Source organism: Nyctereutes procyonoides, unplaced genomic scaffold (genome assembly GCF_905146905.1).
Source record: "Nyctereutes procyonoides isolate TBG_1078 unplaced genomic scaffold, NYPRO_anot_genome, whole genome shotgun sequence".
NCBI lineage: Eukaryota > Metazoa > Chordata > Mammalia > Carnivora > Canidae > Nyctereutes > Nyctereutes procyonoides.
Window position 1 is genome coordinate 66,410,172 of NW_026575052.1, and position 23,503 is coordinate 66,433,674.

General features: G+C 40.1%; 1 protein-coding gene across 1 annotated transcript; it reads right to left on the reverse strand.

Annotated features, from left to right (window-relative positions):
* Nucleotides 1–713: 713 nt before the first annotated feature.
* HACD1 (3-hydroxyacyl-CoA dehydratase 1) lies at nucleotides 714–23,203 on the reverse strand. The gene is given in 8 exon segments (XM_055332815.1): nucleotides 714–2,534; nucleotides 6,030–6,208; nucleotides 10,156–10,277; nucleotides 13,394–13,482; nucleotides 13,559–13,577; nucleotides 13,759–13,876; nucleotides 22,945–23,171; nucleotides 23,174–23,203. Coding segments are annotated over 8 exon segments (867 nt in total). The 3' UTR covers nucleotides 714–2,451.
* Between the last annotated feature and the right edge of the window lie 300 nt (nucleotides 23,204–23,503).

Consider the following 23,503-nt stretch of genomic DNA (forward strand, 5'->3'; position numbering starts at 1 on the left):
AACAGTAATTGGCACACAGATGGCACAAAATAACTGTTTGTGTGGGGCAGGTTACTGTGTGATTCCATATTACTTGCCATGTGTCATCAGAAACCATGAGACAGCGGCATATGAAATAGATGCTTACAAATCCAAAGATGAGAAAATAAAGCTCCTGAGAATCTACAGAGGTCAATTAATAAAAGCTTTCGGTGAAAATGACTTTATGTTTATTTTGGCATACTTCTAAAAATTAAGTTATAACAGGGACATTGTATTAATATCAAAATAAGGCTATAAAAGGAAAAGGAAAAAAAGGCTTGCACGCACTGTACATATTATATATCAATCTTTAAGACTACGAAAAATGAAAAACGGCCAGAATCTTATGGAATGTCACCAAATATAAATGAAAGTTGCTAGTATCACAATTTCTTGATAAATGTTTTTCCAATGCTGCGGGCTACAGGATTGAATGGAAGTTCGGTTTGATTCATGTCCTGGTTTGCTTATTGAAAAAGGAAAGTGGAGAAGACTTGGGGAGAATTCTAAAAAGGTGCAGGCGCAGGAAACAAGTGCAAAGGAATTTCAAATACTTTGTCTCTCAAATCAAACTCTCAATCACTCTGTTTTCTACACACAGGATAGTTTAGAATTAGTTGAGTATCAAAGATACTGAAGATAAACTAAATCTAAAGTTTAGGGGTACTATGCCAACAAAGGTCACTAAATAGTAGTTTGATGCATTTTCGTTTTTATTAATCACAATTCCTACTTCAGGATATTTTACAACTGAAGGAAATAAAGAGTTATTACAGTTGCTTGAAGGGAGTACAGGTTGAATTAACACAAGTTTTGGGAACAGCATTTAAAATATTTTTCATAAGACAGGCATCTAACAGGATCAAGATGTAAATGAACTTCTTATACTATGGTACCAAAGGGAACAACTCTCCCCCCAAATTTCTTCCATATAAAAATTCAAGATAAAAACGGATCAAACACTGTGAGAGCAGAATTAACACTGGCATTTTGAGAATTAGTAACCTCATACAGAGAATACACAGGGCTGGTTAAAACATTCAGCTGCAGAGAAATATTAAAATGTAATAAAGGAAATAGCACCTTTTAAAAATCCTGTTACCTAAAATGGTAGTTTGCAAAAACTATTCTGAACTGCAAATTTTCACATGAAGAAAACTGAGGAGGTACAGTTTTGAAATGTGTAATGTACATGTTGATTGTAAACACAATACAGAATATTTAAAGCCAAAATTCTCCTCCATACCTGTAGTAGGGAAAAAAAAAATCCTTTTCTCTTAAAGTCACACATTTAATACTGTCTCTAAACTGGGTCCGTAAAGCAGCATACCTTACCTAAGTAAAGGGAAAAAATATTTAAAGGGCCTACTTAAGAATTAAAGCAGTATTAAAGTATCTTTGTATGTCTTTCTTTTTTTTTTTTTGTAATGTCTTTCTACTAAGCACATGGATAGGAGCTTTATTATAAGACTTCTTGCTTGAAATTCAGTGGAATTCAGAATAAAATGAGTCTGTCAGGTCATACTCCAAAACTTTTCATTACCTTAGTATCACAAAGGGATTATCATAACATGATTTTTATTAGATGATTCCAGGTGCAGAGAAGCCCTTCTCCGCCAGAGTTCTAACGTTATGATCAGACCCAATGTTATTTGTTTTTACAAGTGAGGCAAAGTATACACTTGCATTCTTTCTAATCCCTTAAAATCCTTAGAGTTGAAAAGGTTGTCCTTGAAGGTTAATCCAAATAAAAATAAATTTGCCTAGCAGTACATGTAATTTTAACAGCCTAGACACATACTCAAAGAATATTTTCCAATTGTGACATCTACTTGAATATTTTTATTATACAGCTACTTTACCTATATCAAAAGTTCTATCAAAGCAAATTATGTCCATGCTCCCAAAAATGGTTATTAATCAAAAATATTGCCTTATAACTTGTAGGAAACAGATCTGGGTTCAGGAAATATCAATATATTCTTAACAAGTCATTATAATTCTGCATTTACTTTTTTCATTTATAAAGATCACATAAATACCACTGGCAAGTTCACAATGTTAAATCATTAAACTAATTTGTAAATATTGATTTAAAAACCTTGGAGCATGTGCTGCAAAAAAAAAAAAAAAAAAGGTAAAAATTTTTAAAAAGCTTTTTTTCCCCCCCTAGATCATGCACCCAATTATTTTAATGATCACCTTCCCAGGAGTTGGTAATAAATACTAGTAAATACTTGCATAGTTCTTTATAGAAAATGGACCTAACACAATGTGAAGACAAATATTGGCAAATACCACATCTCAGGTTATAGTCTAAGAAATCATACAATCTGTAATATTTCATAAAGTTGTTTATTCTTGTTATTAAAACTTGGATTCAAGTAATCCTGGTTATTCTGGAAAAAGCACCTTGTTCAGGGGGATCATTTAATCATCCTTTTCTACAATCACTTCTCCATGAAGCACCTTTCTTCTTTGGCGTAACATATGAAAGTAGAGTTGTGGGAACACTATTTGAAGAGAGAAAACAAAGGATACTGTTGAAAATTATTTATACTTGGAACCTCTTACATGTTAGCAGCTGTTGAGGGTAAGCACACCATCTCCCACCACAGCCCCTCCCTTCCCCAGACATTTATAGAGCTCAGGCCAAGAGTACAAGTGGAGGCCTGCACACCATATGCCTACGCGTTTCACAGGCTTGCCTCCTTTTATTGCGTTTTTTACAAATTGAAGGTTTGTGGTAATCCTGCCTCAAGCAAGTCTACTAGCACCATTCTTCCAAAAGCCATTTGCTCATTTCGTCTCTTGTGTCACATTTTGGGGAATCCCCTGATATTTCAACCTTTTTCATTATTATTGTACTTGTCACAGTGATCTGTGATCAGTGGTAATGAATCACTGAAAGCTCTTATGAGCAGTTAGCAATAAATAAAATATGTTCTAATCAAGGCGTGCACACTGATGCTATTGCACACTTAACACACTACAGTATAATGTAAACCTAACTTTTATATGCAGTGGAAAGTCAAAAAATTCACTTGACTCACTTTATTGCAATATTAGTTTTATTGTAGTGGTCTGGAACTGAACCTGCACTATGTCTGTAATGCCATTAACTGCTGGGGATTCTTTAGCAAAATTAAGTATCTTGATAAATATACTTTCATAATGACCTGGAACACTGCCAGAATGTTCAGCACAAGGAAAACTGCCCCCCTCTCTCCAGCCCGTTGGCTGTCCTGCACTGTGAGGGGTCTCATGAACACATGTAGGTATCTAAGCCCACACAACCCAGCTCTGTCCATACCCTTCACAGACAGCTGCCCCTCAGCTACCCCTTGATCTCAGGGAAGCATACACTGAGGACATGGTTTACTCCTCAGGAGAACAGAAGGGGAAAGGCTTCTGTGAAGTCCCTAGACACACGGTCAGTGCCCTCGGGGTAGTAAAGTCCATGGTCCCAGGTTTCTAGAATGTGGTCTAGAAGGAGGAGGGGAGGCCTGGTGGAGGAGTGATTAGAGGAGGGCCAGAATAGGGTCCTCTAAATCAGGGTACAGAACAGGAGCCCCTCTTGGCTGGGTATACGGCTATTCTGTTAAAAACACACTTACATGTGTGTGTTAAATCAGTTAGATAAATGGTCATCTGCCCTTTTAAATTTGAAGAATTACTTCAAATTTGCTTCTATTATAGTGCTTTACTGTGTAAATGTTAGTGGATGAACAAATTAGCAGCTATAAACAATACAAACATAAAAATGTTTCTGAGAATGATGGACAGGATTAAAACCAATTAACTTAATAACCAAAAAAGCCTCTGAATATCTCGCTTAGGCAACTTTGGTGAACTATTTTTGGAACTTAGTCCAAATGGAATAAAAATTCACAACAGAGTTTATTTCTTTAAATTTAGGTACTACCAGGGACGCCTGGGTGGTTCAATGGTTGAGGGTCTGCCTTCAGCCCAGGACGTGATCCTGGAGTCACGGGATCGAGTCCCACATTGGGCTCCCTGCAGGGAATCTGCTTCTCCTTCTGCCTGTGTCTCTGCCTCTCTCATGAATAAATAATGTTTAAAAAAATCTTTAAGGAAGTTAATAAATTTAGGTATACCCATTTTGATAAATGTAATCATCATACCATACTCAGAAGCCTAACATACTCAGGTAAAACATACTTAAAGCTACAATGAACGGAGAAGCTGCTATTGACACAGGCCAGAGTCTACGTTCCCAGGATACCTGAAAACACACAGCCAAGTTATTGGTTTGATATTTTCAAGCCATGAGCTGTTGGGCCCTGGGTTTCCGTGGAGATGCCTCAGTAGTCGTAAGGAAGAGGGGAATCCAATACCCAAACCTAGAGCTACAATATGAACAGAAGCCAGCCCTGCTCTGCTCCACACCTGGGGCCCCTCACTGGATCCTGGGGAAGCAAAGGGTGCAAACAAGCCCTGTGGGTGACCACCCTGGGCCCTCCTGAACTGCCCCTGGTGGATAATCTGATGAGAGTCAGGCTGAAATGACTGAAGATGAGGGAAATGAAAACAGTGTGACCATCAGGTCAACTTTGATTTTGAAAAAGTTTAAAAGTTGGAGGCTTCAAGGGACTAGCCAAGTTTAATGCTCACTCTCTTTACATAAAATATTTTATGTAAATTTTTTTTTTTTACATTTTACTTAAATATATCATGTCGATGCAGATCTTAGATACTATAAACTTTTCTTATTTTCTTTCTCCCCTCACTGGTACCAGTCTCCAATTTCATTGAGAAGGGTAAATAACAGCCCTGCTTTACCCATATTCCCTGCTAGTGACTATCAAAATTTGACCTAAAAAAATACCACTATTGGCATTTATGTGAGGTGAGTAAAGCTTCATCAATTCACAGCAACTCTTAAGAGGTGATGAGAAATTAATGAAGGGGTTGAGTTTCAAAATATTTTAAGGAAAGCAGTTTCATTATTTTCTAATATGTAGAGCAACACAAACGAGACTAAAAGGTATTCCTAAATAACTATTCAAAGTATATGCTCAAGGGTTAGACAGAAATGACCTGATATTTTCTTGGACAAAATGTTTATCTTTAAATAAATAATGCTGGCAAATGGTTCACTGATGTGTGCCTTTTTAAAAAAAAAGTCAGGGGATCCCTGGGTGGCGCAGCGGTTTAGCGCCTGCCTTTGGCCCAGGGCATGATCCTGGAGACCCGGGATCGAATTCCACGCCGGGCTCCCGGTGCATGGAGCCTGCTTCTCCCTCTGCCTGTGTCTCTGCCTCTCTCTCTCTCTGTGACTATCATAAATAAATAAAAATTAAAAAAAAATTTAAAAAAAGTCATATTCAGCTTCTCTTTAAATGATTCTGAGAAAGCAATCATTTGTGTGTTAATTTACTTACCTATTTCCTTATAATTAGGAAAGAGTCCTTTCTGACTCACTCTTCCATTATTTTTTTTTTAATTTTTTTTTAATTTATTTATGATAGTCACACAGAGAGAGAGAGAGAGAGGCAGAGACATAGGCAGAGGGAGAAGCAGGCTCCATGCACCGGGAGCCAGACGTGGGATTCGATCCTGGGTCTCCAGGATCGCGCCCTGGGCTAAAGTCAGGCGCTAAACCACTGCGCCCCCAGGGATCCCTCACTCTTCCATTATTTAAAATTATGAATACATGTGGGGTTGAACAGAGGTTTTTTTTTTTTAAGATTTTATTTATTTGTTCATGAGAGACACAGAGGGAGAGGCAGAGACACAGGCAGAGGGAGAAGCAGGCTCCACGCAGGGAGCCTGACATGGGACTCGATCCCAGGACTCCAGGACCACGCCCTGGGCTGAAGGCGGCCCTAAACCACTGGGACACCCAGGCTGCCCCTGAACAGAGGTTTTGATGTATTTGTAAGCCATCAGGTCTCCTTGCTTATTAAACTAGAGTGTACCATGATATTTTTACAGACACGTTTGCAGCACACGCTAAATCAGAGTACTAATGTCCACATACTTACATGGTATATATGAGGCCATGGTTATAAGAAGAAAATAGTAGTAGTCAAAGGAGACATTGTATTTATTAGGAAGTCTTATCGAAAACATTCCTGTCTTCTTCACATATGGTAAGGCAGCATATATTGTAAGGAGTTCACCAACAACCCCAACAGGATATAAGATGATAAAAAAATTGTATCTGAAAAAAGAAAGACCCCAGAAAATTACTCTTTTAGAATAACAACTGGAAAAACTAAATTAAAAAATTAAAAAAAAAAAGAATAATGACTGGAGTTGATATCATTCTTTGGCTACTATTGTCTTTAAACTTAAAAACACACATATTTACAGTGTCTCTCACAGAAGGTTTTTTTTCTACGTTATCATTTGCTTATAAATTTAATTATCCTTTTTTATCATAGCAGTTTCCATTTTAGATGGTAAGATATTAATAAAATAAGACAACTTTACAGTACTGAAACAGTGGTATATGTGTTAACAATGTATATGTAGTGTGTATTGTAAAGGATGTAAATGCTGTAAATGCTATATTGTAAAGTACCTATAAGTATTATGAGGTATTGTAAAGGTAACTTCTTTGACACCTGGAATCAAAACTGAGTGGTTTGTTCTTTTTTTCCTTTCAGCATTTATTGATCAAGTGCTGTCCTTTAAAAGACCAGTTATGATCCCAATTTTATATCTAAATCTTAAAATTACCAAAGTGGTTCTTGGAGGCATTTGGAAGCCTCTTTGCAGTTACCAATTAAAAGAAAATTAATTACTATTTCAGAAAACTGAAATACTACTAAATATATATTTATATATTAACATATAAATATACTAAATATATTTAGCGTATTTAATATATAAATAATACTAAATTATCAGTAATGAATATATTGTCTAAAACTGCTCTCATAACAAAATAGGTAAAACAAGTTGTTTCAAAAATTCCCACAATAAAGGAACAGTCAGTTTGCTTAAAACAGAGTGGAGAAAGTTCTATTCAAAATCCAGAATCAGAGCCTGTTCATCTGGGCTGTGGCAAGGTCTCCCACATAGAGTGGACCAGCCATCATTCATGACTACAGTGAGGGGAACACTCTGCAGGCCTCTATAGGCCTCTAGCAGGAAGAGCTTCGAGGACCCAAGGCAACAACACTTCTCTATTAAAGAAAATCATTTTTCTCCAAGGCAGTTACCACAGAAAATAAAGGTGAAAATCTTGGTAGAAAAAGACAGAAATCAAATTAATCTGTATTTGATTTCATCATGTTGTTGGCATTAAGATATCGGTAAAGAAATATTAAGTTTATCATCAGTATAGCAGAAATGTGGAGGCAACTTAAAAGTCATTTTATTATTTATTTTATGTCAAGGATACACACCAGTAAGAGACGGTGGGGGAACAAAAGTAGTTGCCAAAATAAATTCAGGGGTAAAAGAAAAGATGAATGATCCTTTTACTGTCCCTGTCTATCCCCTCCTTGCCGTGGGTATATCATTACTAGTTTTGTGTAGTTTTTTGTATATTATTTAAATCACTCGTTTCTAATCTTAATTTCCTAACTCAATGTAAAGATCATATAACTGAACATTTTTTAATCCCTTCTCAAGTAAAACTTTTAAACTTAGTTACACAGTTTTTCAACTTTGACTCTCCGATGATTTTTCTGGAAGCACTATTCTTCAACAGAAAAAAATATATCTCTCCTAGAATAAACTAGTTTAAAGCCTTGAGCCACTGATTATTCTTAATGTAATAAGAACAAAGTATATAATTCACTTTCTTTTCACTTTAAAAAGATTAATACTGCGAAGAGAAAAAAAAATTCTGCAAGTTTTGATGGCAGCATGAGCAATTTAACTACCTATTCAGAAAAAGATTTCCTCCTTAAAGATTCCTAATTGCTGTCTAAAAATTTTTAAGGGAATGCATTTTTGAAATTAAAACATAAATTAACATAAAACATAACAACATATAAGTGCCTATTCAGTGGACTTTTCTAGGAACATTTCTAACACATAAATGGAATTGAAGTATATTCAAACTGGTCAGAGTAAGCCAGCTATTTATAAATAAGAAGTCATTCTTATTGTAAAGTTTTATTTGAGAATGACAGCTTCAACATTTGAATATAAATACAAATATTATTTTGGGTTTTTTAATAAGCTTGGCAAATATATATAAATGGTCGGGATCTTTTAAGATTTTTGACATGAAATACAATTACTCATGATTATGATGAACTGACATGTGTTATGCTAACATGTGCATTTCAAAGTTGAAAGATCTTACAGTACGTGGTTTAACACTAATGCAATTGACAAACGATTTCTAAACAGCAAATTTAAACATGTTTTGAACTTTTTCAGAAATTCAAGACATGCAAAATGCATTCCAAAAGGCAGACAGACAAAACACTGAAGATCGTTATCTTCTGCAAATAATTTTTTTTATATGGCAAATGAGATTATATCATGAATTAGTATTTTCAAAGGTGCTAGAGATCCAGAAGACTGAGGTCATGCAAGACACGAGATGCACTGAGATGCATTCTAGGATTAGTCCGGCGATACTCCAAACTGCCAACTGTGTGAAAGGCCCAACTACTCAAAGTGAAAAAGTGTTCAGTTACAGTAAGAATAAAATCAACCTAACATATATAAACAGTAGCGCAGTAAAAACAAATCTGACACTGGTTGTATGTTACCTTCAAACAAATTAGGAATGTGTTAATCTAAATATCAGAGTTTTAAAAACTAGAAATATGGATATAGTATTGTTTATAATATCTCAAAACAGGATTTATAATATTAGCAAACTGGAAATGATCTAAATTCTGGCAACAGAGAAGTGGTAAGTCATACTACAGAACATTGGGCAGCATTAGGTTATAGCTAGATCTAAATATTCCTGCTTTGATTAAAAAAAAAAAAGCTCCAAGATATAAACAAAAAGCAAATATAATGTCATTCTGCTTATGTTTTTAGAAACTCATGTTTGTGTGTTCAGTTTTGTTAATACGAAAAAGTCTGGATGGTTAAACTCTAAACTTTTTCCCTCCAAGAAAGGGAGTAGGTGAGGGAGGAGTATAAATAGGAAATTTCCATATTGATTCTATATATTTCTGTACTTTTTTGAGCTTCTTACAGTGAAAACATATTACTTCTGTAGTTTAACAAAACAATTTAAAGAATGAAAATATCCTCAAACCCTTTTACCTTACCTATGTGGAACAGACATGCAGGAGACCGACACAGACGGGATACAGCCCTCTTACCCAAATTGTCTCCTTGCAACTTCCCACTATCTGGCATCTCACATGTCTGTTAGTGGTTTTATTTTTTGGTCTCTTACGTCTTGAGAGGACAGAGCTTTTCTTGTGTTCAAACTTGCATCTCAGGTATGCCGTCATTACACAACACGTATTGTTGTGAATGTGAGTATAACACCGAGAACAAAAGGAACAAATCTATGCTGGCTTATGATCTGTTCTTCAAAGAACAGTCTGGCTTTTATAACTGTAAAATATCAGCTGCTCAAGGACTTCAAACTTAAAAAAAAAATCTTTTGCCTTAAAAATTGTTTCTTCAAGATATATACATTTAGAACCCTTGAAATACATATTTTGTCCACATTCCAAAAAATACAGCTTAAGTGTGACTTTTAAAAATGTCTGTCTCTGCTACTTAAGACACCAAAGAAGCTGACACTGTATACATAAGATACTAAAAACTGTGGATACTAATTATTAAAATAATTTAAGTCATTCAGACAAAATGCCATATTTTGGCACAGAATTTACCTAATATGATTAAAAAATATTGTATATTTTGCTTTCAGAGAAAAATGAGTGACCAATTCAGGTTGGGTAAGGATACTGATCTAACTTGTCTGGCACTGATTTTACTCAAAATCAAAATACATTAATATGATTTCTCTCTGGTCATTAAATTAAGACTTTAGAATTCAAGTTTTAATACTACTAAGAGCAAAAAAAACCCCCAAAAAAACAAAAACCAAAACACCCAGCATCCTGGCATCATGGGGCTAAGACACAAATTTTCCTTCTCTGGTGTTAGCTCAGCACAGAAAACACGCATGCACTAGTCAGAAACTAAACTGCAAGACATCGCCACCTGGCCCATTTAATGAAGTATGGCAAGTGGTCGAGAAGACTGAATGTGTAGAAGGAATAGCGAGTGATCTCTGTCACAGTCCACGCGACCAGAAAAAGCACCACGCTCTCCTCATTCTGGATCTGCAGAATCACAGAGAAATCCACAGTGTCGTTCAACCCTGAACATTTTTCTCCACGAAGAGTATACTTTAATTATTTACTATGTGTCTTTGATTACACTGGAATGTCAGGGGTAGACAGAGGCAAGACAGAAACCTCAACACAGTGACCGTTACGTAATTCATGACATGCACAAATATGTCCTAGACACAGAAATGGTCAAATTTCTAATGGTTTCTCCTTCTCAGCCTTCTCTCCGGCCACTGACATAACCATCCTAGGACATCAGCCCCTCAAAACCAGAGTGGGAACAATCCGATGCCCCAACCTTCTATGGCTTGTCTGGCTGTACCCATCCTACTGGAGCACCAGCTACTGCACCTGCCCATTCGCCTTTTGTCCTATTACCACCATCTGAATTCAGGGCCTCATGGTTTCTCACCCAGACTACTCTAACAGCCTTCTAAATAAATAGTCTCTCCACTCGTTATTCTCTTCATGGATGAAAGTCTTCTCTTAAAAGCAAAACAAACAAAAATGCATTTGGAAGCAGTGGTCCTATGATTTAAAAGCTTCTTTGGCAGTCCTGCTGCCTAACAGGAGAAAAGGATTGTATTCAAGGTTCTCAACGATCAATCTGAGCTCAGAAATCTCTCCAACTTCATCTGTTCAACTTCCCACTACCGCCTCTCTCTCAGTGACACCAACTTTGTATTATTTCCAGAACACGCTCTTCCCCCCAGTTAGAACGCTACTTACTCCCTTATTAGTTACCACCCTATTTCTCACCCTGTAAGATCCAGCTAAAGCATCACGCCCTCTGGAAACGTTTTCCCATGTCCCACCTTTTGCCCTGACCATTTATTTGCTCACTTTCCTTTTTCATGTCCATATTCTAACACTTGCCAATTTGTATTAAAGTCTGCCTGCCTGACTTGTGTATCCACTGGTGCTCTCGACTCTCCTTACACATCTCTTCCTCAGGGAAGCCTTCCTTCCCTCCTAGGCCAGGCTAAGTCCCCAGGTACACTTTGAAACATATTCATTTTTTTTAAGATTTTATTTATTTATTCATGAGAGACACACACAGAGAGAGAGAGGCAGAGACACAGGCAGAGGGAGAAGCAGGCTCCATGCAAGGAGCCCGATGTGGGCCTCGATCCCGGGTTTCCAGAATCACACCCTGGGCTGCAGGCGGCGCTAAACCGCTGCGCCACCAGGGCTGCCTGAAACATATTCATTTCTTATTTCAAAGCTCTAAAACTAAGATAATGAAATGATTATAGTTGACCCCTGAACAACATGAGGGTTAGGAGCACCAACCCCTGCTGCGTAGTCAAAAACCCTGTACATAAGTTTTGACTCCCCAAAAACTTAACAGAAGATAACCTACTGTTGACCAGAGGCCTTATCAATAACATAGAAACAGCTGACACATGTTTACATGTGAACACATATTTACATGTTATATTCTTATAATAAAGCAAGCTAGAGAAAAGAAAATTTAATTAAAAATCAAGAGAAAATACACTTATCGTATTGTACTGTATCAGAAAAAAATCTATAAAAAGAAAAATCTATGAGCGAACACATGCAGTTCAAACACATGGTGTTCACGGTCAACTGTATTTGTGCAACTACTCGCTTACTGTCTCTCCCAATTACAGGATCCACGAGGCAGGAACTGTATTTCTATTATTAACTGTCAGATCCTTAGCATAGTCTCAGGCATAGAACAGTTGTGCAGTTATTGTTTGCTGAATGATTCAACATCTGTCTGACTGCCCCCCCCAACCAGTACCCACCATAGCTGGAAGTGCCCTACCCATTTCAAATAAATCCAGACATAAGCACAGTGTCAAGTGTATAGAAGGCACTGAATAAATGTTGGCTGAATTAATAACGAGGAGCGGAATGGTGCCAGAAAGAAATTGTTGTTTGAGAAAACTGAGTAGTAATACTAAGACAGAGATCCTTTGGAGGATAAAAAAGAGCAGGTGGGTCTTTTTTTCTCCTGGGCACTGGCAACCCATTAGAATCTCTTTGACTTCTTTTCTGCAGCTGACGCTGGCCATCCTGTCTGGTCTTTCTTCTTCCTCAGTCTGCAGACTCTTTGTAGTCCTGGCCCAGCTATTACAGTCACTCACTGTCTGGAACAGTCTTTCTTTGATTCTGTTTATGTCCGACTCCTGCTTGTAAAGCACGTGGCAATCTGAATGAGTCTGGTTCTGCACGTGGCACGCACTCACTGCTAAGTGCATGGCAGTCACTCCTGAGGGGCCAGGTGGGCCGAGGAAGCCCAGTGAAAGACGCTAGTCAGGACAGCTAACGTGCAGAGTGGAAAGAGGGCACAAGGGCAGGGATCTGTCCCCACACAGACAGGGGCCAGAACGTCCAGCAGGCAGGGGAAGGGAGTGAGGTATCATGTCAAGCAGACTAAGGACAAGAAAGGCATCTCAGGAATGGAAAGGAGGCCAGAGATCTGTCCTCAAGTAGACAGGAGATGCTGGAGGCTGTCAGAAGGTCAGAAGGGCCCATCTGGGAAATGTTTCTGTCATGGGTTTAAAAGGCCCAGTGTCTTCACATAGCGAGCATGGTGTTTGTTTGTCTAGAAGGGTTTAAGCCATTAATTAGATTCAGGTCTGTCTCCTGTCATGCCTCAATAAATAATATGCTAATTTCCCCTAAGTTCCTCAGCCCTTCCAACTTTTCATTTAGTCTTTCCCGTTTGCTCAGATCTATGAAACTACATTTGCTTTTTATGCCTGTTGCTACAATACTCCATGGCGAATGAGGAAAAATATACTGTTTATACCGGCGACTTCAATACATAATCAAAGAGAATATACATCCATATAAAATTTTCCACTGTTTGACAGAATATGAATATTAATTTTTAAAACTGGGAAACATCAGAGGAGAATAGAATATGGATATGAATATTTAGTTTTGCTTGTGTTTCAAACTCATTCTACTAATGTGCTAAGTCAATGTACAGTCACACTTAAATCCAAACTCAGCCCTTTTTTGTCTAGTGTTTCTGCTTCCTGAATTATAGCAACATTGGTATTTTAGATTCCTACTAATAAAAAAGCTTTCCTGCAGGCTCACAGAGAGAAAGTGTTAGTGTCACTTACTGGTTTTATACTGTGAGTAATGAGCCACACCATAAAGATTCTTGAGCTCACTTGGACCCCAGCCACAATCACAGAAGTAGGTACAATCCCTTAAAGAGAAAAACAAGTCAACCATTGCCCTAAAGGCAATTTATACCGACTATAAAAATTAAATCAGAAACTCACCAATTAAACAGTGGACTATCTGTAAGCAAATAAAAAAAATCACAAGTCAATAGCATGCAACATAAAATAAACTTGTGAATGCTGGTTTTCTACAAATTTGAAGGTGATATATGTTATCAGAAAAATAAGATTGATTTTGCTCAACAAATAATTTTTCAAATAAATAGTACAATGGAAAAACAGCATTACTGAAAACTTACCTCAAGCAAGGCAAATGTCTGGAAAAATTTAAGTGTCTTCTGAATACTTTTATATAAACCTTTGTGTGTTCCTTTTTCCATATAAAAACGTACCATGGCAATAGCTAGAACCAACCACCTAGAAAAAATAAAAGTGTTTTGTAAAGTTCTATAAAAATGAATACCAGTGATCTTCCTGAAAGGAAATGGCATAATTTATAGTAATAATATGTATGTTTTATTACATTCGCAGTTCATTATTCTTTTTAACAAAACCCACTGGAAAAAATGACATGGTTTTTACACTGACCCTTCTTCAAGGGGATGAATAGAACATATTGGAGATCAACTGGATTCAAATGTCAATGTCCATTTCATGTTTGATTTCAGCAGGTGAACTGACAGACTGAAGAAATTATATACCCAATTGAGGTCATTATAAAGTGTTTCATAATTATGTATTTCTTATGGTAAAAAGCTGTGTGTGTGTGTGTGTGTGTGTGTGTGTACATACACAAATATATAGTATAGGGCACCTGGGTGGCTCAGTGGTTGAGCATCTGCCTTCGGCTCAGGTTGTGATCCCAAGGTCCTGGGATCAAGTCCCGCACTGGGCTCCCAACAGGGAGCCTGCTTCTCCCTCTGCCTATGTCTTGCCTCTCTCTCTGGGTCTTTCATGAATAAAAAAAGAAAATATTTTTAAAAATCTAAATATATAGTATATATTTACAAGTAAGTATAAATAAAGATCTTTCATATTTTTTTATTTTTTTAATTTTTTTACAATTTGCACAAAATAATAACAATTGTTATTACCACAATTGTATCACCACAGAAGGTGTACATATAGAAGGTCTGATCTGGGCCTGCTTTCAAAGAGTTTGTTTTACAAAAGGACAAAATACAAAATACATATGCCTTCCCTTTTCAACTTCTATTTCTACATGACAGAGGTTCTGTGCTGTGAATTACCGGCACTTCATACACAAGCTATACCTGTGGAGACCGAGTTTCTCACCTTATATTCAATCCGCTAAAGACAAATTGAATTTGTAACAATTTTAAGAGCACTTTCAAGTTTTAAAAAGTTGCGCCATCTGTAACTTTTTAAAATCTTTAGTAACACAACCACGGAAATGAGTACCTAACCCAGGCTTTTAATTTGGTGGTCTCCAAAGTGTCTACTTACATGGGTTTATAAAATACATTATTATACGGTTTTAACTTTTTTTTAAAGATTTTATTTATTAATGAGAGACACACACAGAGAGAGAGAGAGGCGGAGACACAGGCAGAGGGAGAAGCGGGCTCCGTGCGGGGAGCCCGACGTGGGACTCGATCCCGGGTCTCCAGGACCAGGCCCTGGGCTGAAGGCGGCACTAAACTGCTGAGCCACCTGGGCTGCCACGGTTTTAACTTTTTAATTAAAGGACACTCATAAAATGGACAAATGGCTTAAGATTCCCCACAAAGGAACTAGTGATTGAATATGATGAATGTGATCAACAAGGTCAACAGAAAAAGATGGCAGCGGGCACTTCTGCTCTGGGCACTTCCACTCCTCCTCAGCACACACTGAGGGGAAAGCAGGGGTGTTCCTATGAGGTGTGACAAGAAGTCAGGTAAAATCTGAAATTATCAAGACCTCTGAAAGATGGAAAAGTTAGTGATAACAACAATGCTGATACTAACATATTTTCAGAATGCTTTCAATGTTCTACACAAGGTTCTAAATGCACATTTAACATATTAATATTTCACACTCACAAAAGCCCTGTGAGGTAGAGATTGCTATTATCCTATTTTACTGTAGAGGAAACAGGCAGAAAAGGTCACATGGCTGGGATATAAACCTACCAGTGAGGTCTTGCTTAGAATCTATACTCTTGTACCATGATGCTATACTGGTCTGGCTCTAGGTATATACATGCCTTGGGATATTAGTTAATCATAGTATTTGATATATTTGAATTACAAGTAAATTTTAAAAGTTATAAAGAGGGGGGCATGCATGGCTCAGTCAGTTAAGCATTTGCCTTTGGCTCAGGTTGTGATCTCAGGCTCCTGGGATCAAGCCCCTAGTAGGGCTCTGTGCTCAGCAGGGAATCTACTTCTCCTTCTCCCCCCAGCTCATGCCCATGCATGCTCTCTCAAATAAAATAAATAAAATCTTTAAAATAAATAAGTAAATAAGTAAAAGTTATAAAAATTGTGCTCAAATATTTTAACTGATAGTAGTATGCTATCAAAAAGGTTTGAGGGCCACTGTTGTAGATGAGACAGTCACCATGCAGAGATGTCAAGTGACTTACCCTAAGTCTTAAAGTCAATGGGGCTGGGGAAAAATAGACCCTCTGAGGTCTCTTAACCCCCATGCTATTCTCTCTCCATGATACCCTGGCTTTACTGGATTCAACTGATGGCTTCATCCCATATGAGGGCCACGGGTGAATTCTGTGCTGGGCCAATCTGATTTAGATGCCTCCCAGGTTTAAAGTGTTATGATTTCACCATCTTCAATTCTAAGTCCCTATACTAACAATAAGAAAAAGTGTATTAAGCTGTTTAAATTCACATTTTTCATACATTTGTCTCTTTTTTTAAAAAAGGAAAACACCAAAAAGATCATTTTGAGAGGTAATTATTAACCTACCAAAGAGTTCATTAAAGGATTCATTTAGACAGCAAGTTTTCTTTTGAAATAGCAAGATATAAAAATCCATGTGTTATAACATGGTCACAAATTTTACTGCTGTTCCATAGGTGGCAGTATTGTACCACCTAGTATACTATTTTAACACCAATAACAAACTTCTTCAAAATAAAAGAAATTAACACTCTGGGTGAGGTTAGAAAGGACGACGGAGACATCTATCCTAACTTCTCATCTATTTTCAGTCAATATGGCCAGGAGCTAATCTGAACTAATCAGTGGTCACTAAGCCCACTGTCACAACAGGATGACAGTCAAAGTCTCCCACAAGGACCCTCCATTTAACTAACTTCAGACTTCCTACATTCATCAGTTTAGCAATTGTAATTTTAAGAAAATGCAAAAGCGATGAGAGCTTCTGCAATTGGGAATTCTTTTTTTAGAAATCCTGTTTTTAAAAAATAGGCCAGAGCGACTGATAATCCAAATATGAACCGAGATAGCTATGCTCAGTCCTTGAGAAAGTACTGTGTTCAGAAAATATATAAACGTGTGCTTTATACGTAAAAGACTGCTTGCTTGCTTAATTCATTCATCTTCAGGTTCAACATTTATTGCTAAGCCAGAAAGTGTGCTACATGTTGGGAAATGAGAAATAAATAAAACCTAGTCCTTGCCTCAAAGAACTATTAAATTAGTAAGTGGATAAAACTAAATAGTGCTACAACAGGATGTATGTGCCACAATTCACTAAACACCAGGCCTTCCTTGCCATGTCACTACGCTATGATGACCCTGAAAAATCTTATCAGAGGAGTTCTTTCTTCTAGCTGTCTCTGGTGCTTCTTTCACTCCTGAAGTTTCTTGGAGACAACCTGCTCCATAAGAAACTTGGTTACACCAAGTTCTACACCTGTATCTTTTTTATTCCAGCACTTCTTTTTAGATTTTAATTATGAACAACTTCGCACATACACAACGATACAGAGAATGGTATGAGGAACCCCCAAATACCCACTCCCCCGATTCAAGCATTATCATCTTAAAGGACAATCCTGTGTCATCCAAGCCTCTATTCACTTCTCTCCTCACCATCCCTTCCCCTCATTGTTTTGAAGGAAACCTCATACATTTTGTAGTTTAATTCATAATAAAAAGCTTTTGATAAACATTACCATAATACCAACCTCCCATGTAAAAAGTCAGTAACAGATCACAAAACAGAGTCAGGTTATGAATTTTCTCAATTGTTTCATAATTTTTAAAAATCATGATTGAAATAAAGTTCACATGTTGTAAGTAGTTGCTATGCCTTTCCACGACTCTTTTAATCTATAGGTTTCCCCTCCCTCCCTCCCTCTATCCATTCATCTCATCTCTACTTCTCTCTTTCTTGTGAAATTCGTCTGTCCAGGACACTGAGTGGTTTGTCCTGCAAAGTTACCCTCAGTCTGGGTTTTGCTAATTAGATATCCAGGGTCATTTATTATGTTCTTCTGTTCCCTCTATTTCGTGTTGACAGTTCCTGGCTTGTCAGACAGAGTCACATTTGAGGCTAATTCCTAAGTTGTGTTGTGTACTTCCCTAAAGAGCACGTACCTTCTGGCTGTCCCTCTCGTTTGTCTGTGATGCTAGCACTCACTGCCGATCATTGTTCAGATCCATTATTTCAGCAGTTGCTGAAAAATGGTGATATTCTAATGTCATTTCTTCCTGTACCTTCAATAAAATCACCATTTGGAAGCTCCTACCGGAGATGGTCTTTGACATTCATAGCATCCATACTTTCTTGTTTTGTTTTTTTTTTAAGATTTTATTTATTTATTTATTCAGAGAGAGAGAGAGAGAGAGAGACAGAGAGAGAGAGAGAGGCAGAGACACAAGCAGAGAGAGAAGCAGGCTCCATATACCGAGCCCGATGAGGGACTCGATCCCGGGTCTCCAGAATCACACCCTGGGCTGCAGGCGGCACCAAACCGCTGCGCCACCGGGGCTGCCCACATCCATACTTTCATGTATTGTTCACTGACACCTGTAAACCTCCTTTCCTAGACTAAATTAAAATTTTTATTTAGCAGCCAATATATGTTTCAAGGTAAAGCACATAGACATTCGAGACAATGGAGTTAAACTGAAAGGTTCAAAAAAAAAAAAAAAGGATAAACTGAATTCCATTTAGAATAAAACCTCCTGCTCTTTGAAGAGAATAAAAAGCAAGCCACAACTAAGAGAAAATATTTACAAATTACATATCTGATTAAAGACCTATATCCATACCACGTAAAAAACTCTCAGAACTCAGTAATAGAAAATCAAACAGCTGCATTCTTTAAAAAAAAAAAAAAGGGCAAAGAAGATTTGAAAAGACACTATGCCAGAAAAGACACACAATTGGTAAGTAAATGCATAAACAGATGTTCAGCGTCATCAGTCATCAGGGAAATGCAAAATAAAATCACAATAGAGATAACACAATACACCTCTTAGATGTCTAAAATTACAATGACTGATCAATATCAAGTGTGGGTAGGATGTATAGCAGCTCTCATTCGTTGCCCACAGGGCTGTAAAATGGTATAGTCATTCTGGCAAAGCTGGGCAGTTTCTTAAGAAATCAAGAATGTGACTACCGTTGACCCAGCCATTCCACTCAAAGATATTCACCCAAGAAAAATGAAAGCATATGTCCAAAGACTTGGACGTGAACGCTCACAGCTTTGTCACAGCCAAAAACTGGGAAGAACCGAAACGTCTATCAACAGATGAATGGATAAACAAGTTGGATAAACAAGGTCCATAAAACAGAACTACCCTCCTCAGGGATTAAACATGTCTATTTAACATTTTGGGAAAAGTATATGTCTGAACCCTGGGTTTGGTGCTCTAACAACCCACACTATGTATACTCTGAAAACATCTTAAATAGTTTCTCTTTGTCTATCAACCACCTTACTGATCACTTCATATCCATTATTCATTATCCATTATTCTTTGTAATAATCTAGCAAAGTAGTGTTTTAATCTACAGATAAGAAAACTCAAGGTCAGAGAGGTTAAGTAACCTTTCTGAGGTTACTAGTCCTCTGAGCTAAAAAGGAGTAAAATACTGCCTTTAACCAACACCTCATTGTGGTATTTACAGACTAAAACCCAAACATGTTGGCCAGGCGTTTAAGGCCCTGTGCAATGGTCCAGGCTTCCCATTCAGCTTCACCCCCCCACACACACTTCAGGCCCAATTGCGATCACCTCAGCAACATGTCTAGGAATGTCACATCTCTGTACCTTAAGTCACGCTGTTTCCTCATTCATGCCTATCAAATCCTACTCATCCTTCAAAGCTCAGTTGAAACGCTATGATCTTCACCACAAAGCTCTCTGATTCCCTCTACCTGTCTGACCTGTCACCTCTGTCACCTCTGTCGAGCAGTTATCTCATTCTTTCACTGCAATATACAAATGCCCCTGGGTTACACTTCTTCAAGGACAGAGCCTAAAATATTTATCTTATGTCTCTCATTTGACCAAGGATGATGCACTTGACACATACGGGCTCAAAAGTCTTTGAAAAAAAAAATGAGAGAGAGAAAGAGAGAAATACTTCTCTGGTCAAGTACCTGTTATGAACAAGTACCATAAAAATCCTCACATCCTTTAAAGGTGTAATTCCACTCCTGGGAATTTATCCTAAGCAACTAATTGAAAAGAAACAAGTAAAAGCAAATGTCATTAAGGGAATGATCTAATCTGTTATTGTGCATTAACTCTATGCACTCTTCTATAGCCATGAAATAATACATTTATGAAAACTATGCAGAAATATTTGGTAGAATATTAGGTGAGAATAGAATATGTAATAGGGCAGACACCCTAACTACAATGCTTTATAAGTACATTTAGGAGGTGACACTCTTAATGGGGGACATGAGGACAATAAACAAGACAAATTACTATGTTTATGACAATAAGCACAATGAGAAAAACAAAGCAGGCAGGAGGAATGATAGCATAATGGGGTATATGCTTTCTGCATGAAGAGAGCTAGGAAGGCCTCCCTAAAAATGGAGATTTGAGTGAAAGCCTGAAGGAAGTTAGATACTCACATTAAAGATAACAAAAAACAAAAGGTCATGCTAAGCTTATAGAATTAGGCAAGTTCTTTTTCTACATTTATGTAAAGACTTCTCAACTATTATTGTTTTCAAAACTATTATAAAAATTTAACATACTTCAGAGTTCTGCTAAAAGAGAAAAACAAAATAAGCAAAGTAAATGAACAAAAAGCACCTCAGCTAACCTTCTGCTATCCATACTATTCAATGTATACCTCGGTGTCCCACTTTACACACCACAACCTTCTTTACCACCGTTCTCCAACATCACCCTCCAAATAGGTCAAGAGAATATACCAAGCTTTCTTGCATCTCATGCCTATTTCTAGAATTTATCTCACTTGAAATATCTACCCTCCACATATGCCAATCCTATTCCTTCTTCAAATCTCAAGGACTCTAGAAAGCCTCCAAAAGGTTACATGGATTATTCCATTTTTGGTTACCTTGCTTTTATACAGAGATGAAAATGAAAAGTGACCTTCCCAAAATAGGCAGGGAGACAGATAAGTTTCAGACACGCAGTCATTTGCTGGGCAGGTAGGAAAGATAGGAAGTGTGAGAACACAAAGGAGGGAGCATTTAATTCTGTTCCAGATAGGGTGGGAGACCTAGAAACCGTCAGAGGATGGCTTGATTTAGATATCACACGAGGAACAAGGAGGATATTATATGAAGAGTGAACAGCCTGAGCAAGGACAGAGAGAGTGGTGAAAATAAAAATGTGTGGTGCTTTGCCCACATTATGAGTTACAGCTGATTTCAAATGCGGTAAAACTGGAATGGGAAATAGGGGAGCAAACTGCAAAGGCCCCTGAATGACATATAGCCTAATCCCTTGGATTACAGCAGAGGTAATGGGGAGTCACTGAAGGCTTTTAACTAGAGTTATGCACTGATTTTCACTTTTAAAAGGTTAACCTGGTTTTCAGAAGGGAGAGTGCACTGGATAGAAAGGGACAGCAGACCAGTTAAAGGCAGGTATCCCAAAAATATTAACCGCGTAAGACTATCACGGGTGAGAAAATTCTATCAGCTCCCACTGTCCCTAAAGACAGTAGCGCATGGTGGGTACTCAACTATTCCCCAGTTTTTCTCAGTATATTATTTTTCTCTTTCAAGATCATAAAATTCAGTAAAGCATAAAGGCAAAGAAGTAGCAGGTCTCTGGAGTCAGACTGTCTAGGCTGAAATCCAAGTCTGACACCTGCTGGCTGCATGATCTTGAGCAACATACTTAACCACTTTGTGCCTCAGTTTCCTGACCTGTCAAATGTAGTATCATGTATCCCGTCGCGGGATGGTAGAGAACTAAAACTGAGATAGTACAATTAATGAACCCAGTACCTGGGGCACATGGTAAATCCTCGCATTGTTCGTGAACCGTATTTGGTATTCAGGGTTACACCGAACGCCTAATAGGGACTCAGTACTGGGTCAAAGTATTTATTTACTCTTTCTCTATAAGCCCCGGGGAGAGTGTAAGATACCAGACATTCCCCGACACTTCTGTGTATTAATACTCCATGTGACCATGAGACAGTAAGTTCTTAAAAAGACCATGCGTTTTAGAAACAGCAGAGCGTTTCCCCCACAGGTCCCGCAAAGCGATCGACACAGAAGTGTCCCTTCGACAGGTCTCTGAAGAGCGCTAGTCGTGGCGTAACCTTAACTCCTAAGTCCTACTCAAAGTCAGAAGTAAGAGTTCAGGGGCTCAGGAAGCACGGGCCCCCAGAGAGAGATGCTGGGCTCGAGGGCCACGCTCCGACGCGGCAGGGTTTCGAGAATACTGTCCCCAGGAAGAAGTTCTGGGGCTCAGGGGACAATCGAACAAACACCCAACCCAAAGCCGCTCGTGCTGGCACCGGCGGTTCAGAGCGCTCCGCGCAGCGCGGGGCGGCGCAAGGCAGCGGGCACCGGCCGGACAGCTCCGGGCGCGGGGCCGCCGGACACAGGCGATTCTTCAACAGCAGCAGCAGGCGGCGGCGCCCGGGGCGGCCGGGCCGAAGCCGCCTCCCCCGCCGGTCGGCCCCGCATTCCTGCCCGGGTCTATACTTAACCTCCGGCCCGCGCCCCGGGCCGCCGCGCCACGCCGTGCACCGTATTAGGCAATGCCGGGCGAGCAGGGCCCGGGCCCCCCCGCCCCCCCTCCACTCCCCCGCCCCGCTCCGCTCCATTCAACGCCGCCGGCCGCCGCGGCGCCCAAGCCCCTCCCCCGCGCCGCCGGCCGCGCCCCCTCCCCGCTCCGCGCCCCCCCGGACCCCCCCGCGCCCCCGCCGCGCCCCCTCTGCGCCGCGCGCCCCCGCCGCGCCCCCCCCCGGTCCCCCTCCGCGCCGCCGTGAGCACCCGCAGCCCAGCCGGCGCCCCGAGCGCGGAGTGTCGGGGGGCAGCCGCGCGGGGCCGCGGACGCAGGCAGGCCAGGGCCCCCGGCGGCGCACGTACCCCGCGGTCATGGCGATGTTGTAGAAGGTGAGCCAGACGGTGGCCAACAAGCCGAGGCGCCTCCGCCTGCCGGGGGCCTCCTTCTCCTCGCCGGCCTCCGAGGCGCCGCCGTTGGTGCCGTCCTCCTCGCTGGACGCCATGGTGGCCGTGCACCCGGGGGAGGTGGAAGCCGGGGGAAGGGGAGCGGGAGGGGGCCCCGCCGCGCGCGCAGCCGAAGCGCCGCCGCCGCCGCCGCCGCCGCCTCGGTCAGGCGCCCCATGTGCCGCGCGCAGGGGGCTCGGCGCCGCCAGCCCGGCCGCCCCAGGGGGAGGAGCGGGCGCCCCCGGCCGCCGCCCCGGCCGCCGCGCCCCGCCCCGCCCCGCCCCGCCCCCGGCCCTCGGGAGCGCGCGCGGCGCGGGGATCTGGCCGCCCGGCCGGGGCGCCGGGGCTCGGGGCTGCCGCGGGGCCCCGCAGAAAGCCGTCCGCGTCTCCGGCCGGGGCGTCCCGCGCGCTGGCGACCTGTGCCCCGCTGCGGCGTGTGTTCGGGGCGGACGGCGCACACCTGCAGCCGGCGAGGCCC